The sequence below is a fragment of the Heterodontus francisci genome, chromosome 8 (assembly GCF_036365525.1).
Source record: "Heterodontus francisci isolate sHetFra1 chromosome 8, sHetFra1.hap1, whole genome shotgun sequence".
In the NCBI taxonomy this organism is placed as follows: Eukaryota; Metazoa; Chordata; class Chondrichthyes; order Heterodontiformes; family Heterodontidae; genus Heterodontus; species Heterodontus francisci.
Genome location: NC_090378.1, coordinates 96,579,296 through 96,597,893, shown reverse-complemented (window position 1 = coordinate 96,597,893; position 18,598 = coordinate 96,579,296). Strand labels below are relative to the sequence as shown.

Genomic DNA, 18,598 nt, shown 5'->3' with positions numbered 1-18,598 from the left:
TCTTTTTATAGCGAGAATCCGTTCCGTGTGTGGCCCACACACACACCTCTTTTTGATTGAAGTGTGACAACAGCCGACCAAACGTTTCCACACACTCGCCAAGTTACTTTAGAAAAATGTGCGCCTTTTATCAACTGATCATATTTGCACTAAAGACTTGTGGTTTGTGCCTTAGCTGTTTTTGTGGTTTTAGATGCGTAAGACATCGCAAATCATATTGATACATACTAAGTAGCAGTTCAAATACATGAACTCAAAATGTTTTTTGCATTCCCACTTCACGTTTAATACTGCATTGCTGTGGAGGGTTGTGAATGTGGCCACCTGACCATGAAGCACTTCTAATTGAGGAGTTTTTGTTTGATTCCTAACTTTGACATTGCAGGATATTTTGAAAATTACACACAAAGTGGACTGAATGATGCACTTTCAAAAGTTGCACATTGATGTCTCTAAATGTTATGGTGCAAGGTGATCACCTCATGGATTGCCCTCTCTGTGAATTACTTTACAGTGACATACAGTGCAGTGTCTTTCTTAAAATATTCTATCCAATGTTAAAGACCACATCTTTAAAAAGTAAATTAACATAATCACCTAATTAGAAAGAAAGAACTTGCATTTATTTAACGTCACAAAGTGCTTCACAGCCAATGAGATATAGTCACTGTTGTGATGTAGGAAACACAGCAGCTAATTTGCACAGTGCAAGGTCCCACAAACTACGATAAGATACATGGCCTGATGATTTGTTTTAGTGATGTTGGTTGAGGGTTAAGTATGGGTCAGGACAAATTATTTTTGTTATTCATTCATGGGATGTGGGCGTCGCTGGCAAGGCCAGCATTTAATTGCCCATCCCTAAATTCCTTTGAGAAGTTGGTGGTGAGCCCCTCCTTGAACGGCTGCAGTCCATGTAATGCTGTTAGGTAGGGAGTTCCAGGATTTTGACCCAGCAATGAAGGAGAAATGGTGATATAGTTTCAAGTTAGGATAGTGTGTGACATGGAGGAGAATTTATAGTTGGTGGTGTTCCCATGCACCTGCTGCCCTTGTCCTTCTAGGTGGTAGAGGTCGTGGGTTTATCTAACTCAGCTATTGTTGAATATAGTGTAAAAAGCAGTTGAGGATATAACTTTGTGATTCTGAAGTACACTATCCATCATCAACGAGCAATTCTTTTAAGATTAAAGAGTAGCTCAAAACTCTAGACCTCCTTTCTCATTGTCTTCCCTTCTTCCTGCAATCTTTGGATCTTTGAAGCTTAGTGTCTCCTAATCCCTTCTGACGTACCTTTTTTTTTAAAACATTCTTTTTAATCATAATGCTCTCCTGCATTAAAGGCCTTGTCTCCTCACTGAGGTTTCTCAATTTAAACAAAAAAAAAGCACTGCCCATGCTTCTGTACCATTCTGGGATTAAGAACTGAGCTTGAACCAATCATGTTGTTGGGTTGAAATTCTGTCCTGTCTCAATACATTGCGGGGGGGCGGGGGGGATTAACTGTTGGCCTTACCAGTGACGGCCTCATAGACAATGAACAATAAAAATAATGTGGAAAGAGAAGCAGAGTTAACGTTTCGGGTCAGTGACTCTTCTTCTTCTCTCTCCACAGATGCTGCCAGACCTGCTGAGTATTTCCAGCATTTCTTGTGTTTATTTCAGATTTCCAACATCTGCAGTATTTTGCTTTTAAAAAAAATAATGTAATGAGCTTTAATCTCAATACCATGAGAATGCAGGGAGGTAGAATGGTGGCGAAAATTACATATTTGGAGCGGAGCGGGATTAAGAAAGTTAACTAGTAGGGGTCCACAATGTAGGTCAAAATACTCAAACTTGCATTGTCAGGACGTTGTGGGTAAACCATCATTGTTGCTGACTCAATTAACTCACCTAGGAGTTCATTGTAACTTCTTCAAATGCAAAATGGAAAATGCAAATCATCTTTGCTGGATGATCTCAACCATTACTGAAATTTAACAGAATAAAAATTCTCAGGCCCAGGATTGCATCTGAGAATAACCTCTGCTGGTTATGTGGCTCAAGTGACATGGGAAATGACAAACACAAGAAGAAAATCTCAGAACTGCGAAGCGGATGTTGCTCGTAATCTTTATGAAGTATAACCTTGACACCTCAATCGGAATTTAGGTGGACAAACAAACCAAAACTTATCACAACTTTACCTTAAAAGGTCTGAGTTCCTTCTCTGAAGATACTTGCACCTTCCTGCAGTCTGATGCTGCAGATGATAATTGGTCTCTGGTAACTTGGTCAAGTGGGGCCATTATCCATGGCTATATCTAAACGGTGACTGCCTAGAATATTTGACAGTTCCCATATTTTGCCCTCAGCCAAAATCCACCACAAACAGCACCTCCAATAAGGAATCATGATCAAGAACAGAAATGCAAGGCAGATGTTCCCTGGCCTCTGTAAGGATGCTGATGTAACACATGAAAATCTGACACCTGAAATTTGGTGTTGCTTCTTGAATTTGGAACCCGTTTTTTGATGAATTACATAGAATATAAGCACAGAAACAGGCCATTCAGCCCAACCAGTCCATGCTGATGTTTATGCTCCACTTGAGCCCCCTCCCATCCTTCTTCATCTAGCTCTATCAGCCATAACTCTCTATTCCCTTCTCCATCATATGCTTGTCTAGGCTCCCCTTAAATGCATTTATACTGTTCGCCTTAACAACTCTCTGTGGTTGAGAGTTCCACATTCTCACCAGTCTCTGGGTAAAGATGTTTGTTGGCGACTATGTTATACTGATGACCTTTAGATCTGCTCTTTCCAATAAGTTGAAACACTTGCTCTGTATCCACTCTATCAAACCTTCCACAGTTTTAAAGACCTCTATTAGGTCACCCCTCAGCCTTCTCTTTCAAGAGAAAAGAGACCCAGCCTGTTCATTCTTTCTTGTTTGGTATATCCTTTCAAATCTGATATCATTCTTGCAAATTTTTTGCACTCTCTCCAGTGCCTCTATATTTTTTTTATATGGTGGCTAGAACTGTACACAGTCCTCTAAGTATAGTCTAACCAAGGTTTGATAGAAGTATAGCTTGTAACCTCTGCACTTTTCAATCATATTTCCCTAGAAATAAATCCTGCTGCTCGGTGCTGGCTAGAGGGCCTGAGCTCACGGTCACGGGGGATGTCCAATCACAGGGTGATGGGGGATTGGTGATCGGTAGCCTCTGGAATGTGTAGGAGGCCTTGGTGGAGGTAGGAGGCCATGGAAGGGAAGATCAGAGGCCTTGCAGGCAGAGGTTAAAGGCCCTGGCACAGAGGTCAGAAACCTGGTTGTGGGGAGTGGGGGTAGGGTTGGTGAGAAGATCAAAAGGATGGGGAGTTGTCCAATTGTGGGGTTTGGCCAGGTAGGCATGCTGGATCCAGCAGGCAAGTTGAAAGGCACTTACCTCCTGATTCAGCAATCCCTTACCTTAAGGCCTGGGAAATCCAGACAGCCTGGGTTAAATTTCAAATGGTGAATACAAATCAGGCACACAGTCTCATTATAATATTTAAATTGGCAGCCTGTTAAAACCAGAAGTAGCTAGGTTGGAGTTGGGATTTAGACTTTTAACTCTTCAAACCCCGCCCACCTACCTGACCCAAACCCATCCTTTTGTGGGGGTAAAAACTCCCCCTATTGACTACAAAAGCAAGGAAGTTATACTAAACCTTTATAAAACACTGGTTAGGCCCCAGAACAAAGAACAGTACAGCACAGGAACAGGCCATTCGGCCCTTCAAGCCTGCGCCGATCTTGATGCCTGTCTAAACTAAAACCTTCTGCACTTCTGGGGTCCATATCCCTCCATTCCCATCCTATTCATGTATTTTTATTATACAGCACTGAAACAGGCCCTTCGGCCCACCAACTCTGTGCCTCTTAAACGTTACTATCGTACCTTCTTCCACCAACTCCCCCGGCAGCAAGTTCCAGGCACTCACCACCCTCTGTGTAAAAAAACTTGCCTTGCACATCCCCTCTAAAATTTGCCCCTCGCATCTTAAACCTATGTCCCCTAGTAACTGACTCTTCCACCCTGGGAAAAAGCTTCTGACTATCCACTCTGTCCATGCAACTTTGTAAACCTCTATCATGCCACCCCTCCACCTCCATCGTTCCAGTGAAAACAATCCAAGTTTGTCCAACCTCTCCTCATAGTTAACGCCATCCAGACCAGGCAACATCCTGGTAAACCTCTTCTGTACCCTCTCCAAAGTCTCCACATCCTTTGGTAGTGTGGCGACCAGAATTGTACGCAATATTCCAAATGTGGCCTAACTAAGGTTCTGTACAGCTGCAGCATGACTTGCCAATTTTTATACTTAATGCCCTGACCGATGAAGGCAAGCATGCTGTATGCCTTCTTGACTACCTTATCCACCTGCGTTGCCACTTTCAGTGATCTGTGGACCTGTACGCCCAGATCTCTCTGCCTGTCAATACTCCTAAGGGTTCTGCCATTTACTGTATACTTCCCACCTGTATTAGACCTTCCAAAATGCATTACCTCACATTTATCCAGATTAAACTCCATCTGCCATTTCTCCGCCCGAGTCTTCAACCGATCTATATCCTGTTGTATCCTCTGACAATCCTCATCACTGTCCGCAACTCCACCAACCTTTGTGTCGTCTGCAAACTTACTAATCAGACCAGCTACATTTTCCTCCAAATCATTTATAAATACTACAAACAGCAAAGGTCCCAGCATTGATCCCTACGGAACACCACTAGTCACAGCCCTCCATTCCGAAAAGCACCCTTCCACTGCTACCCTCTGTCTTCTATGACCGAGCCAGTTCTGTATCCATCTTGACAGCTCACCTCTGATCCCATGTGACTTCACCTTTTGTACCAGTCTGCCATATGGGACCTTGTCAAAGGCTTTACTGAAGCCCATGTAGACAACATCCACTGCCCTTCCTTCATCATATCATCTTCGTCACTTCCTCAAAAAACTCGATCAAGTTAGTGAGACACGACCTCCCCTTCACAAAACCATGCTGCCTCTCACTAATAAATCCACCTGCTTCCAAATGGGAGTAAATCCTGTCCCGAAGAATCCTCTCCAATAATTTCCCTACCACTGACATAAGGCTCACCGGCCTATAATTTCCTGGATTATCCTTGCTACCCTTCTTAAGCAAAGGAACAATGTTGGCTATTCTCCGGTCCTCTGGGACCTCCCCTGTAGCCAATGAGGATACAAAGATTTCTGTCAAGGCCCCAGCAATTTCCTCCCTTGCCTCCCTCAGTATTCTAGGGTAGATCCCATCAGGCCCTGGGGAGTCATCTACCTTAATGTTTTTCTAGACGCCCAACATCTCCTTTTTGATATAGTCATGACCCAGACTATCTATACACCGTTCTCTAGACTCATCAAGTCCTTCTCTTTGGTGAATACTCATTTAGTACCTCGCCCATTTCCTCTGGCTCCACGCATAGATTTTCTCTGTTCTTAAGTGGGCCAACCCTTTCCCTGGCTACCCTCTTGCTCTTTATATATGTATAAAAAGCCTTGGGATTCTCCTTAATCCTGTTAGCCAATGACTTTCCATGACCCCTTTTAGCCCTCCTGACTCCTTGCTCAAGTTCCTTCCTACTTTCTTTATATTCCTCAAGGGCTTCGTCTGTTCCCAGCCCTCTAGCCCTTACGAATGCTTCCTTTTTGGCAAATTCTGGGCACCGCACTTTACGAAGGGTGTCAAATCCTTAGAGAAGGTGCAGAGGAGATTTACTATAATGGCACCAGGTATGAAAGGTTTCAGTTACATTGAAACACTAGAGAATCTGGGGTTGTTCTTAGAGCAGAGAAGGTGATGGGGAAATCTGGCACAGGTGTACAAAATCTTGAAGAGTTTGATAAAGATATAAGGAGAAATGGTTTCCAGTAGCAGAAGGATCAGTAACCAGAGGATGCAGATTTAAGGTAATTGGCAAAAGAATCAGAGGCGACATGAGGGAAAGTATTTTTACACAATGAGTTATGATGATCTGGGATGCACTGCCTGAAAGTAACTTTCTAAAGGGAATTGGAGAACTACTTGTTGGTGTAATGTCCAGATATTGAATATATACCTGAATGGGAAAAAATTGCATGACTATGGGGAAAGAGCTGGGAACTGGAATTAATTGGATAGCTCTAACAAATAGCCAGTACAGTTATGATGGACCAAATAGCCACCATTGGTGCTACATGATTCTTTGGGCTGGATTTTATCAGCCCCCACAATGTCTGGGGTCATGGGGGAGGGGGGGGCTGAAAAAAACTTCTGGGAGAGGCCCACCACAGGCCCCGATGCCAGGAAGACCCCGCCCCATTTTACCGACGGCGGCAAAGCCTCATGGCAGCCCGCCCACCGCTCTGTGATGGAAACTTAATCTAAATAAATGTTACTCACTGATTAATTACTCACCTTTCCAGGCCAATATTCCTGCCGGTTGCCGGAAGTCCCATGCCTTCAGATCTTTGTTTGGAGATTTGAGGCAGCACACTGGTGGAGACGGGTGAGGAGTGAAGTTTTTAAGGGCGGGAGGAGCAGGGAAAACTGTTACTATTGGCTGAGGGGCTGGTGGGAAGGGGTTGAAGGGCAAAGGAATAAAGTTCGGGGGAAAATTTCGGGATGGGAAGAAAAGTCTTTTTAGGGGGAAAGGGCAATAAATGAATTGTTAGGTCTTTGGAGGAGGGTAGGAGAGGGGCTTCATCTTTTATTAAACTTTTAAATGTAAATGTACAATCCATTCCTCTTTAAGGGCTTGAAGCCCTCTAAAAATGGCGCCGGCGCCTGCGCGGTGGCACCGAATGCTGTTGCCGGGGACAGAACGCCCGCCCCCTCTACGTCATGTTAATGAGCCATCACGCAAAATATCGCGGTGGCTTCACGGCACACATCTTGTACGTGTGCCGTGCCGTTCTTGAAGCTCGCTGCCAAGATCGGCAGCAAGCTTTCAAAATTCATGCCTATAAGTCCACATGTAAATTGGGCAAATAGCACCAAAGAAATTGCATTTGCATTATCATCAGTTATAAGATGGCTGCTTATAGTGAGTTGAGCAGGCTGAAACAGGTATTCAGTGAGTAGATTGCAACTTCTAAGTAAATTAAGTGACAATAATCAAAGCAATCAGTTCAGGTACAGCAAATCCAACCAGCTTGTTTAATAATGGACGATATTTAATTATTGACATTTGTTTATTTTAGAGATACAGCACTGAAACAGGCCCTTCGGCCCACCGAGTCTGTGCCGACCATCAACCACCCATTTATACTAATCCTACACTAAGCCCATATTCCTACCACATCCCCACCTGTCCCTATATTTCCCTACCACCTACCTATACTAGTGACAATTTATAATGGTCAATTTACCTACCAACCTGCAAGTCTTTTTGGCTTGTGGGAGGAAACCGGAGCACCCGGAGAAAACCCACGCAGACACAGGGAGAACTTGCAAACTCCACACAGGCAGTACCCAGAATCGAACCCGGGTCCCTGGAGCTGTGAGGCTGCAGTGCTAACCACTGCGCCACTGTGCCGCCCTATCATAAACGAGATTTATTCTAGCTGTTCTCCTGAACAGCTAATTTTTTAGTCTCAGTCAAAGCCCTCACTGTATAACTGCGACGCTCATGTAACTAATCCAATGAATGCCAAACTGAAAATCTAAAAATCAGAATGAGGAAATAAAAGGAAAAAAGAGAGTCTGTGAGGAAGGTTAGACAGTTGACAGGGCAAAGTTACAGCCAGTATGATGGGTTGAAGTGTGTCTATTTTAATGCAAGAAGTGTCAGGAATAAGGGTGATGAACGTAGAGCATGGATCAGTACTTGGAGCTACGATGTTGAGGCCATTACGGAGACTTGGATATCACAGAGGCAGGAATGGATGTTGAATGTTCCGGGGTTTAGATGTTTCAAAAGGAATAGGGAGGGAGATAAAAGAGGTGGGGGAGTGGCATTGCTAATCAGGGATAGTATCACAGCTGCAGAAAGGGAGGTCGTCGAGGAGGGTTTGTCTACTGAGTCATTACGGGTGGAAATCAGAAACAGGAAAGGAGCAGTCACTTTATTGGGAGTTTTCTATAGAACCCCCAATAGCAACAGAGACATGGAGGAACAGATTGGGAGGCAGATTTTGGAAAGGTGCAGAAGTAACAGGGTTGTTGTCATGGGTGATTTCAACTTCCCTAATATTGATTGGAACCTCCTTAGTGCAAATAGTTTGGATGGAGCAGTTTTTGTCAGGTGTGTCCAGGAAGGTTTCCTGACTCAATATGTAGATAGGCCGACTAGAGGGGAGGCGATGTTGGATTTGGTGCTTGGCAACGAACCAGGTCAGGTGGCAGATCTCTCGGTGGGAGAGCATTTCAGTGATAGTGATCACAACTCCCTGACCTTTACTATAGTCATGGAGAAGGACAGGAGCAGACAGGATGGGAAAATATTTAATTGGGGGAGGGGAAATTACTGCGACTGCTGGATAGGTTTGTCCCGATGAGGCAAGGAAGGGATGGTAGGGTGAAGGAACCTTGGATGACAAGAGATGTGGAACAGCTAGTCAAGAGGAAGAAGGAAGCTTACTTAAGGTTGAGGAAGCAAGGATCAGACAGGGCTCTAGAGAGTTACAAGGTAGCCAGGAAGGAACTGAAGAATGGACTTAGGAGAGCTAGAAGGGGACATGAAAAAGACTTGGCGGGTAGGATTAAGGAAAATCCCAAGGCGTTCTACACTTATGTGAGGAACAAGAGGATGGCCAGAGTGAGGGTAGGGCCGATCGGGGATAGTGGAGGGAACTTGTGCCTGGAGTCGGAGGAGGTAGGGGAGGTCCTAAATGAATACTTTGCTTCAGTATTCACTAGTGAGAGGGACCTGGTCATTTGTGAGGACAGCGTGAAACAGGCTGATATGCTCGAACAGGTTGATGTTAAGAGAGAGGATGTGCTGGAAATTTTGAAAGACATGAGGACAGATAAGTCCCTGGGGCCAGACGGGATATACCCAAGGATATTACGGGAAGCGAGGGAAGAGATTGCCGCGCCTTTGGCGATGATCTTTGCGTCCTCACTGTCCACTGGAGTAGTACCAGATGATTGGAGTGTGGCAAATGTTATTCCCTTGTTCAAGAAAGGGAATAGGGATAACCCTGGGAATTATAGACCAGTCAGTCTTACGTCGGTAGTGGGCAAATTATTGGAGAGGATTCTGAGAGACAGGATTTATGATTATTTGGAAAAGCATAGTTTGATTAGAGACAGTCAGCATGGCTTTGTGAGGGGCAGGTCATGCCTCACAAGCCTTATTGAATTCTTTGAAGATGTGACAAAACACGTTGATGAAGGAAGAGCAGTGGATGTGGTGTATATGGATTTTAGCAAGGCGTTTGATAAGGTTCCTCATGGTAGGCTCATTCAGAAAGTAAGGAGGCATGGGATACAGGGAAAGTTGGCTGTCTGGATACATAATTCGCTGGCCCATAGAAGACAGAGGGCGGTACTAGATGGAAAGGTGACCAGTAGTGTTCCGCAGGGATCTGTTCTGGGACCTCTGCTCTTTGTGATTTTTATAAATGACTTGGATGAGGAAGTGGAAGGCTGGGTTAGCAAGTTTGCCAATGACACGAAGGTTGCTGGAGTTGTGGATAGTGTGGAAGGCTGTTGCAGGTTGCAACGGGACATTGACAGGATGCAGAGCTGGGCTGAGAAGTGGCAGATGGAGTTCAGCCTGGAAAAGTGTGAAGTGATTCATTTTGGAAGGTCGAATTTGAATGCGGAATACAGGCTTAAAGACAGGATTCTTGGTAGTGTGGAGGAACAGAGGGATCTTGGGGTCCATGTCCATAGATCGCTCAAAGTTGCCACCCAAGTTGATAGGGTTGTTAAGAAAGCGTATGGTGTGTTGGCTTTCATTAACAGGGGGATTGAGTTTAAGAGCCGCGAGGTTATGCTACAGCTCTACAAAGCCCTGGTTAGACCACACTTGGAATATTGTGTTCAGTTCTGGCCGCCTCATTATAGGAAGGATGTGGAAGCTTTAGAGAGGGTGCAGAGGAGATTTACCAGGATGCTGCCTGGACTGGAGGGCATGTCTTACGAAGAAAGATTGAGGGAGCTAGGGCTTTTCTCATTGGAGCGACGAAGGATGAGAGGTGACTTGATCGAGGGGTACAAGATGATGAGAGGCATAGATAGAGTGGATAGCCAGAGACTTTTTCCCAGGGTGGAAAGGGCTATCACCAGGGGGCATAATTTTAAGGTGATTGGAGGAAGGTTTCGGGAGATGTCAGAGGTAGGTTCTTTCCACAGAGAGTGGTGGGTGCGTGGAATGCACTGCCAGCGGTGGTAGTAGAAGCAGATACATTAGGGATATTTAAGCGACTCTTGGATAGGTACATGGATGATAGTAGAATGAAGGGTATGTAGGTCGTTTGATCCTAGAGTAGGTTAAAGGTTCGGCACAACATCATGGGCCGAAGGGCCTGTACTGTGCTGTACTGTTCTATGTTCTAAAGGAAGAAAAGGAATGAAAGGAAGGGAAAAAGGAAGAAAGCGAAGGAAGAAAGGAGGGAAACGAAACTTTACAACCAATGAAGTACTTTTGAAATGCAGTCACTGTTGTAATGTAGGAAACGAGGCAGCCAATATGTGCACAGCAAGCTCCCACCAACAGCTTTGTGAGAAAGACCAAATCAAGTGGTTTAGCAATGTTGGTTGAGGGACAAGTATTGACCTGGAGACCGGGGACAACTTCCCTTATCTTCTTAGGAATAGTGTAGTCAGATATTTTATGTCTACTCAAGACGGCAGATGGGGCCTCAATTTATCCTCTCAATTGAAAGATGGATGAACTATTTTAACTTCTTTGAAGAACTCAGTGCCTTTTCTCCTGGAAGAAAACAGCAAGAAATGACAACAAAACTCAAAAAGACCTCTAAAAATGTTAAAATAATTTGAAACCACTTTTTGATCAGATGAGCAATGCCTCAGTTCTGTGTCTGAAGAGTGGTTACTCTGCTGTCCCAAGGAGGGACTGCCACTATCACCACTGTAAAGAAACTTGTCAAAAAGCCAAGAGACTGGACATTGGGAAGAAACTGCACACAAAAGGAGTGGTCAGTTCAGTTTCCAGTGAATTGCTACAGGGAGAAACTTGGGTAAGATTAAGACTAAGACCAGACCCTCCTGGCCCAGTAATATGTAAACATTGGATGATTGTACAATTCTAGGTTTCTCTGCAGCTTCAACAGAAAGTACAGAAATATATATTTGTGTCATACTGCCCTATTTAAGTGTAACACATATTAAAGTCTTCTTCTGGCACAGTATACTGATTTGCAACGTGTCATATGCTGGGGTATGCTTTTAGTATATCTACAGTTGTTTGTATATAACCATGCTCAACATTTCATCCAAACAAAGCAACACGGGCTGAGAGTCTGCCTTGAAATCAAAAACATGGTAGAGGCTAAGGTGGGCAAACCCCTACTGGACATACTTGCTACTGCTCATTTCTAAATACTTACCTGCCATATTACAACTTAACTTGGTGCTAACATAGTGTTAATTGGTACCATCACCATGGATTCCAAGTCTTCACAAAGATACAAAAAGAAATGCAAATTTAAAGCTTTATTTTGAAATAACATGTATTATATGCACTTTTCTTATAACAAGATAACTTGAAAGCATTATGAATTTGATTCTGAACCTTGTTTGCAACAGTACAATAAGGAAAAAAATAATGAAACTAAAGTCACTCCTTCCATGTTATAGTTTCACCAACAATGTACAAAGAACTAAAACTGATTACATTCGTAAAGACATCACCATTCTTGAAAAGCAGTATGGAAACCAACCCCAGCCCTGTCGCGACATTCACTTGTGGCATGACAGTTTGTGTTGATAAACATCATCACCTTGCACATGTGACACAGTCAGGAGAATCTGATGTGTGGCACCTCCGAACACCTTTTGGTACCATAAATGGTGACAATTCCTTATTGTGGGATCCGTGCCCGGACAATGCAGTGGTGTGGCACACTGGTGCAATAAGCAATGCCGTTACATGTGAAGCAGCTCCTAATTTACATGGGATATGGTAAGTGGATGTCAACTGCTGTTCCATAAGAGGCAGGAAAACGGAGGAAATCTCTGTTGCCATGGCACTGTAGCACCATGGGGTATGTCTGAGGGCTGATTGCGGCCCCATCTAGAGAAGGTGGAAATGGTCCAGCAAAACTTCTCCCGGAAGGAAAAGAGGGAAAAGCAGTGGGATTTCATAATCCCATTCTTTAAAAAAATATATTAAAAAGGTGAGATGCTTTATAAAGTGTTGAGTTTTTGTTTTCTGAAAATTCAAAACAAATTTTCAACTGATCTTGAATTTGTGACATTTCCCACCATCAATCACATCACTGTTTCTGGATCCATCTTCTCCAAGTCAATAGTCCAGATTTCACTCCCCAGTGCTATTAAAAATGTTGACTAGGAACCAGAAAGCAGCACTCGCCATACAAACAAGCACTATGTGACTGGAGCACTATTCAGGCGCAATCCCATTATGGTACAACCACCTAATTTACAATGGTCGGCGCTCGTCATCCACATTGTGGTACATTTTGGCACATTGTGAGTAGAACTTTATCTTACCCAGCACATTGAGTCTTCTATCAATGATTTAAGAAGTAGTAAGAAGTTAGAAACTGGGAAGGAGCAGAGGGATTTAAGGATCTATGTACAGAAAGGACTAAAAGCTAGTGGACAGATACAAAATACAAAAAGGCTCATGGAATGTTGGCCTTTATCTCAAGTGGGTTGGAATACAAAGGGGTGGAAGTTATCCTTCAGTTGTATGCTTCATAAGACCTCATCTTGAATATTGTATTCATTTCTGGGCATTGCACCTCAGGAAGGATATATTGGTCTTGGAGGTGGTGCACTGCAGATCACCAGAATGATACCAGGGCTAAATGGGTTAAATTATGAGGAAAGGTTCCATAGTCTAGACTTGTATTCCCTTGAGTATAGAAGAGTAATTGTGGTGTTTAAGATGATTAAACAATTTGATAGGGTAGATAGAGAGAAACTATTTTCTCTGATGGAGAGACCAGAACAAAATTAGAGCATGACTGTTCAGGGGGGTAATCAGGAAAAACATCTTCATACAAATTGTAGTGGAAATCTGGAAATCTCTCCTGCAAAAGCTGTTGAGGTGAAGTCAATTGGAAATTTCAAAACTGCAATTGATAGGTTTTTGTTAGGCAAGGGTATTCAGAGTTTTGGAATCAAGGGGCTAAATTTTACCGGCCCCTCGACGCTGTGGGTCACAGCGTGGGGACTGGTATAATTCTGCAGGGAGAGGCCCACCTCGACCCGCGATGTCGAGAAGGGCCCATCGCATATTACCAGCCGCAGGAGGACCTCAGTGCAGCACCCCCCCCCCACCCCCCACTCCACCCCCAGCTTTGCGGTGGGCCCTTCATCTCCATATGCAGATTCCCATTAAATATATTCAAATTAACTCACCTGTCATCCCACGCCGATTTTCGATCCTTTGGAACTCCGCCTGGAATTCCGATGCGAGAACCTGATGGGGAGGGGGGAGTAATAAAAATTTCAGGGCGGGAGGGGTGGAGGAGCAGGGAAATCAATTTTTATTGGATGTGTGGATGGTGGGAATGGGTTATAGGCCAAATGCTATAAGTTTAGGGGGTAAAGTTTGAGTAGGGAAAAAGGAATGTGTTGGTCAGTTCGGGCATTGAAATGACCATTGGGGGGTTAGGGAAGGGCCATTCACTAATTTCGCATTGTTTAATAAAAATTTTAATACTGCTGCCTGTTTAAAAATTTAAAGTAATTCTAAATGCTTAGAGCCCTTTAAAAATGGCACCGGTGCCTGCGCGGTGGTGCCGGACACTGTTGCCGGGCATGCGGAGGCCACCCCTACACATTATCGGGGGCAGGCGCTCTGCCCCCACTATTTAAATGAGCCCCCACACGAAATATCGTCGGGAGTCCTAAGCAGCCACCGAATGCAGGCACCCGCCAAGTTCGAAGGGTGCCACCGTGGAGCGTGGCGCCTGAATAAAATTCAGCCCCAGGTGGGAGATGGATATCAAGTGAAGAGACTACTGGGCTTAAATGTGATGCCTCCTAGTAAAAATAGTTTGGGAACACACACTGTCCAGCCTCATACAGGAAGAATGATCACTTATACAAGGTTCTTGAAGGTTATTCCTGCCCATTCAGCTGTACCTCAACTTAAGTCATAAGGCACAAAAATTGGAAATAAACAATATAATTGCATGAAATACATACTTTAGTAGCTAAATTAGAGCTTTTTAAATCTTACATACCGTAGACTTCCTGAACTTCAAATACTCTGCTGCTTATAACAATTTAAAAATAGTGTGCAAGGAAAAAATTAGCATATGATAAAAGCTTCATAAAACTTTTGAACCTCCTTGTCCCACATTAGTTAATGTGAAACATTGTGACTTTAAGGTCAATAATATGCATCAAGGTCACATGGGTATCAAGGTCACACAGTTATTATGAGCATGATCTAAAGCTTGTATAGTCCAAAGAAAGTCATTAGCTCATCAGTACTAACCATTCTTGGATGAGACACACTGACAAACAGCTGCACTCCTTCACTCAGATGAAATATTCCGGCCTGAAAGGTATTTTTCCCCCATGCTCCAGCAGCATTGCAGGGGTTTATCACAGTGATTTCCATCAGACTCAGGTCATATTGGTAATTGCTATTGCGTTTGACTACACTTTGTTGCAATGGGACTGCCTCACATTGCCTTCCACGGAAATAGATTTTTGCATAAATAAAGTAATGTCCAGTTTCGTTGATTATTAACGCTCCATTCTTGTATGTAATCCCGTTTGTAAAGGCGTGACCCAGAGAAATCTCCCACATCAATCTGTTGGAATGATCGGTTGATTCTTTTCCTGCAATTGCATTTTAAAGTTAGACAAATATGTCAGCTAACACTTCTATTACATGGACTGCATTGTTGAATAACCGTTACTGGTTTAGATATATATGTTAATCGTTTATGGTCAAACACGCTAAAATAATTGTTCAAAATTCTAAGACATGCACATTTTAATGTTTTCTGCATAACAATTTCTCAAATTCAGTGCTGTATCTCTAAATAAAAATAAAATTTCCTTTTTCATTCTCTACATTGTTGTTCTTCATTTTCTATTTCATCTTTATTTCCTTTTTATTCCGTGATTTCTCTTATTCATCCACTTTCGACTAATTTTTTTTTTAATTAATTATTTCCCCTTATTCGTTCCCAGTAACTGGTTTCCTTTTCACGTGTTTATCCGTATGAAACACAGAGTACCTACAGACCTGTAAGGTGGGCAGCCATTTTCACCTCATTGTTTGGCTCGTTGTCCTCAGCTCCTACAACATAGCAAATTTAGACTGTGAAAATCAGCTTCATGGAAAGCCATAAAATCCCCAAAGATAAATAAAAGCATCTGTTACATGATTTCCTCACTCGCCATGAAGTTTTCTTCATACAAAAATGTTTTTTTTTTTAAAACTGCACTCACCAGTTAGCATCTGTGGTCTTTTTTGTGGATTACCATTGATCTTCTGCAAATATAAGTGTTTAGCGTAACTAATTTTAATTTTTTTCATACTTATATTTTAATTTTCTTTTAGTAATCCATAAATTGATAACGTACCTGCTTCAATTGTTCAACTTCTTGGTGAAGTTGGTGTAAGTAAAACATACCAAATGCAAGCCCAGCCAGTGCTATGAAAAATATGACGACAATCACAAAATGGCAGACTTTCAGCCAGCCCGATTTCTTCTCAGTTTTCAGCCCTGTAAGTGGCACAGGCCACAAAGATGTTAGCTCGCGAGGAGAATTATTCTGATTGTCAAGCATTTGCATGTTCCTTTGCTGCATGATCAGAACCGATTTCAATACAGTCACAGGATGGTCTGTTTACTGTAGAGGCTGGCTCTTCCTCTGCTGGTAACAGAGTTGCTCGCCTATTATAAATTGTTATACAATGACCTGATTTGTTTCCTTATTTTCTCTCTGTAGATAGATGACCTTTTCTAAGACGGAGACCACATGGAAAAAGTTTGTTCTGAAGTACACTTAGGCTCAGGTACGCATCACCACCATTCGATACAGTTGCAAAACGGTAACCACATTTATCACATGATACAATAATACAAACAACGACAAATTATTACTGCAACTTTTGTGATTGCATTTGCTTTAATAGCTTAACAATTCTTCAAAAAATTATTTTGTGTGCATTATTAGGGTCTATTTATGCAAAGTTCTTTTTAAATTTGCATTTAGTTAAAATGGCATTAGCTTCTAAGTTGTTTACTCTGTGCAGCACTTTGGTTAAGAAAGGAAATGAAAGAGAAGATCAGACTTTTTTTGAACACTTTAAATGGTTTATGTTCTTCATTAACCCTTTCCCATCCCCACCCAGCCCCCAAAGGTAATTGAATTGCCAGAGAAGATAACAATACAGGAGAAGAAATATTGCTTGATTTAGTTCCAGGAAATAAAGTGGGATAAATAATTAGTGAGAATAGGGGAACACATTGAAAATAGTGGCCATAACATTATTAGATTCAATGTTAAAAAAAGAAAAGGATAATGAGTGTCCATAGTAAGATGGCTGAACTGGAAAAGGTAAAGTTCAGTCAGATAAAAAGATTTGACCCAATGGTATCATAGCTGATCTGTGACCGAACTCCAAATATCCGCCTTTGGCCAATATCTCTTAACACCTTTGGTTAATAAAATCTGCCAATCTCAGATTTAAAATTAACCATTGACCTAGAATCAATTGCTGTTTGTGGAAGAGAGGTCCAAACTTTCGCCATCCTTTGCATGTAGAAATGTTTACGAACTACCCAACGAATTTTTTTTGGATTATGCCCCCTAGTCCTAGACTCCCCAACCAGCCAAAATAATTTTTCTACATCTACCCTATCAGTTTCCCTAAATAGCTTGACAATATCAATCTAATCACCCCTAAACCTTCTAAATTCCAAGGAATACAACCAAAGTTTGTGTAATCTATCCTCGTAATTTACCTTGAAGTCCAGGTATCATTCTGGTAAATGTACGCTAGAGGCCTGCTACCTGACCCGAACCCGACGGGACCCGACATGTGTCGGGTTCGGGACGGGTCGGGCCCATCTTCCGGGTACGGCTTTTGGGCTCGGGTCGGGTCGATAAAGCATTCCAATAAAATTATTATTTTCTGTACCTGTCTATAACTTATGATTTATGGACATGACTGCCCAACACCCCACCGCCCACCCCCCCCAAATTATCGCTTTGGGCTTCCATTGTTTCTAGCTTTTCACCATTTAGAAAGTACTCTGTTCTAGCCTTTTTATGTCCAAAGTAGATGATCTCACATTTGTCACAGTTTTCCTTATTTGCTCAATCTATTAATGCCTCTTTACAATTTTGTGCTTTTGTCTCCACTGCTTACAATTCTGCCTATCTTTGTGTAATTGGCAAATTTAGTTCTCTATCCCATTATCTAAGTACAAAATAGATATATTTCTAGAAGGAAAAAATGGGGTCACCAATGGATAATGGTTCACGGATAAAGAGAAAATTAAAACTGAGGCATACGCTGGAACTAGAATATTGAAGAAAATACTGAGGAATATTATTTGCAATAGAGAAACAGAAGGCAAGGTTAGAAGAACAAAAAGGAAATCTGAGTAAAAGTTAGCATGGAATACAAATGGAATTAGCATCACTGTTTATAAACATATCAAAAGCAAAATTATAGTTTGAGAGAGAGTGGGAACGTGTGGGAATGAAGACATGGTGAGATATGAAATAAAAAGAGTGTCAGTTTTTATTAGTGATGGGGGAAGTGAGAATGTAGGTGTACTGGATCAGAGATTGATCAATCTGCCAATGTGGGCTGTGGGTTAAACTTACAAACATCAAATCATCTCAAGAGTCAGAATGTCCAGATGCGACCAGCCGTATGGCAACCCGAATGATACTGCTCGCCTGGTTCATAATGTAACTGTAAACAGGCTGGGAATAATAACTGCAAAAAGAACTTGGAAGCACTTTTCCTGCCTTGTAGTGCTGATTTGGGATTCTCCTTCCACCCCAAACTCCCAGAGGGAAGAGAGCAGGTGGGAAGTGTGCTAATTCTAATATCCTTGGAGAAAATCCCCAGTACCCTTTGCCAAAGGATGGGACTGTCCTACACATCTGGGCCCAGCTGTGTGACAAGTAGTTTGACAGTATAACCTCGAATTGCTCGGTTTGCTCAGTGATACCTCAAACGGTATATGTGACATTAGCTGACTCCTGCTCCATAAAGTTTGCAACTTTTTGGATATTCTTGTTCAAAGAAAGGTTCTTATTTATAATTTACTCCTCAAATCAACAGGCTTCTTAAGTATTGAATATCATCATAGATTCATTCAGCATACATCCTATGTACTGGTACTTAAACATACATTTGACAAATAGTACTTAAAACTAAACCTGCTGGTTAAAGGACTCAAATGTGTCACAGCTC

General features: G+C 42.5%; 1 protein-coding gene across 1 annotated transcript; it reads right to left on the bottom strand.

The window, feature by feature from the left end:
- Positions 1-11,640: 11,640 nt before the first annotated feature.
- On the bottom strand, positions 11,641-16,251 carry LOC137373045 (tumor necrosis factor ligand superfamily member 6-like). The gene is made up of 4 exons (XM_068037807.1): positions 15,742-16,251; positions 15,607-15,649; positions 15,401-15,454; positions 11,641-14,988 (listed from the first exon to the last, which is right to left on the bottom strand). Exons 1-4 carry the CDS (start codon positions 15,967-15,969, stop codon positions 14,591-14,593), a joined length of 723 nt encoding a protein of 240 aa, XP_067893908.1. The 5' UTR covers positions 15,970-16,251; the 3' UTR covers positions 11,641-14,590.
- Positions 16,252-18,598: the final 2,347 nt, after the last annotated feature.

Coding starts and splice junctions, on each gene's coding strand:
- LOC137373045 (XM_068037807.1), bottom strand. CDS start 15,969: ATGCAGCAAAGGAACATGCAAATGCTTGACAATCAGAATAATTCTCCT. Junction 15,650..15,741: donor AAGTTGAACAATTGAAGCAG/GTACGTTATCAA, acceptor TTATATTTGCAG/AAGATCAATGGTAATCCACA. Junction 14,989..15,400: donor AATGGCTGCCCACCTTACAG/GTCTGTAGGTAC, acceptor ATGCAATTGCAG/GAAAAGAATCAACCGATCAT.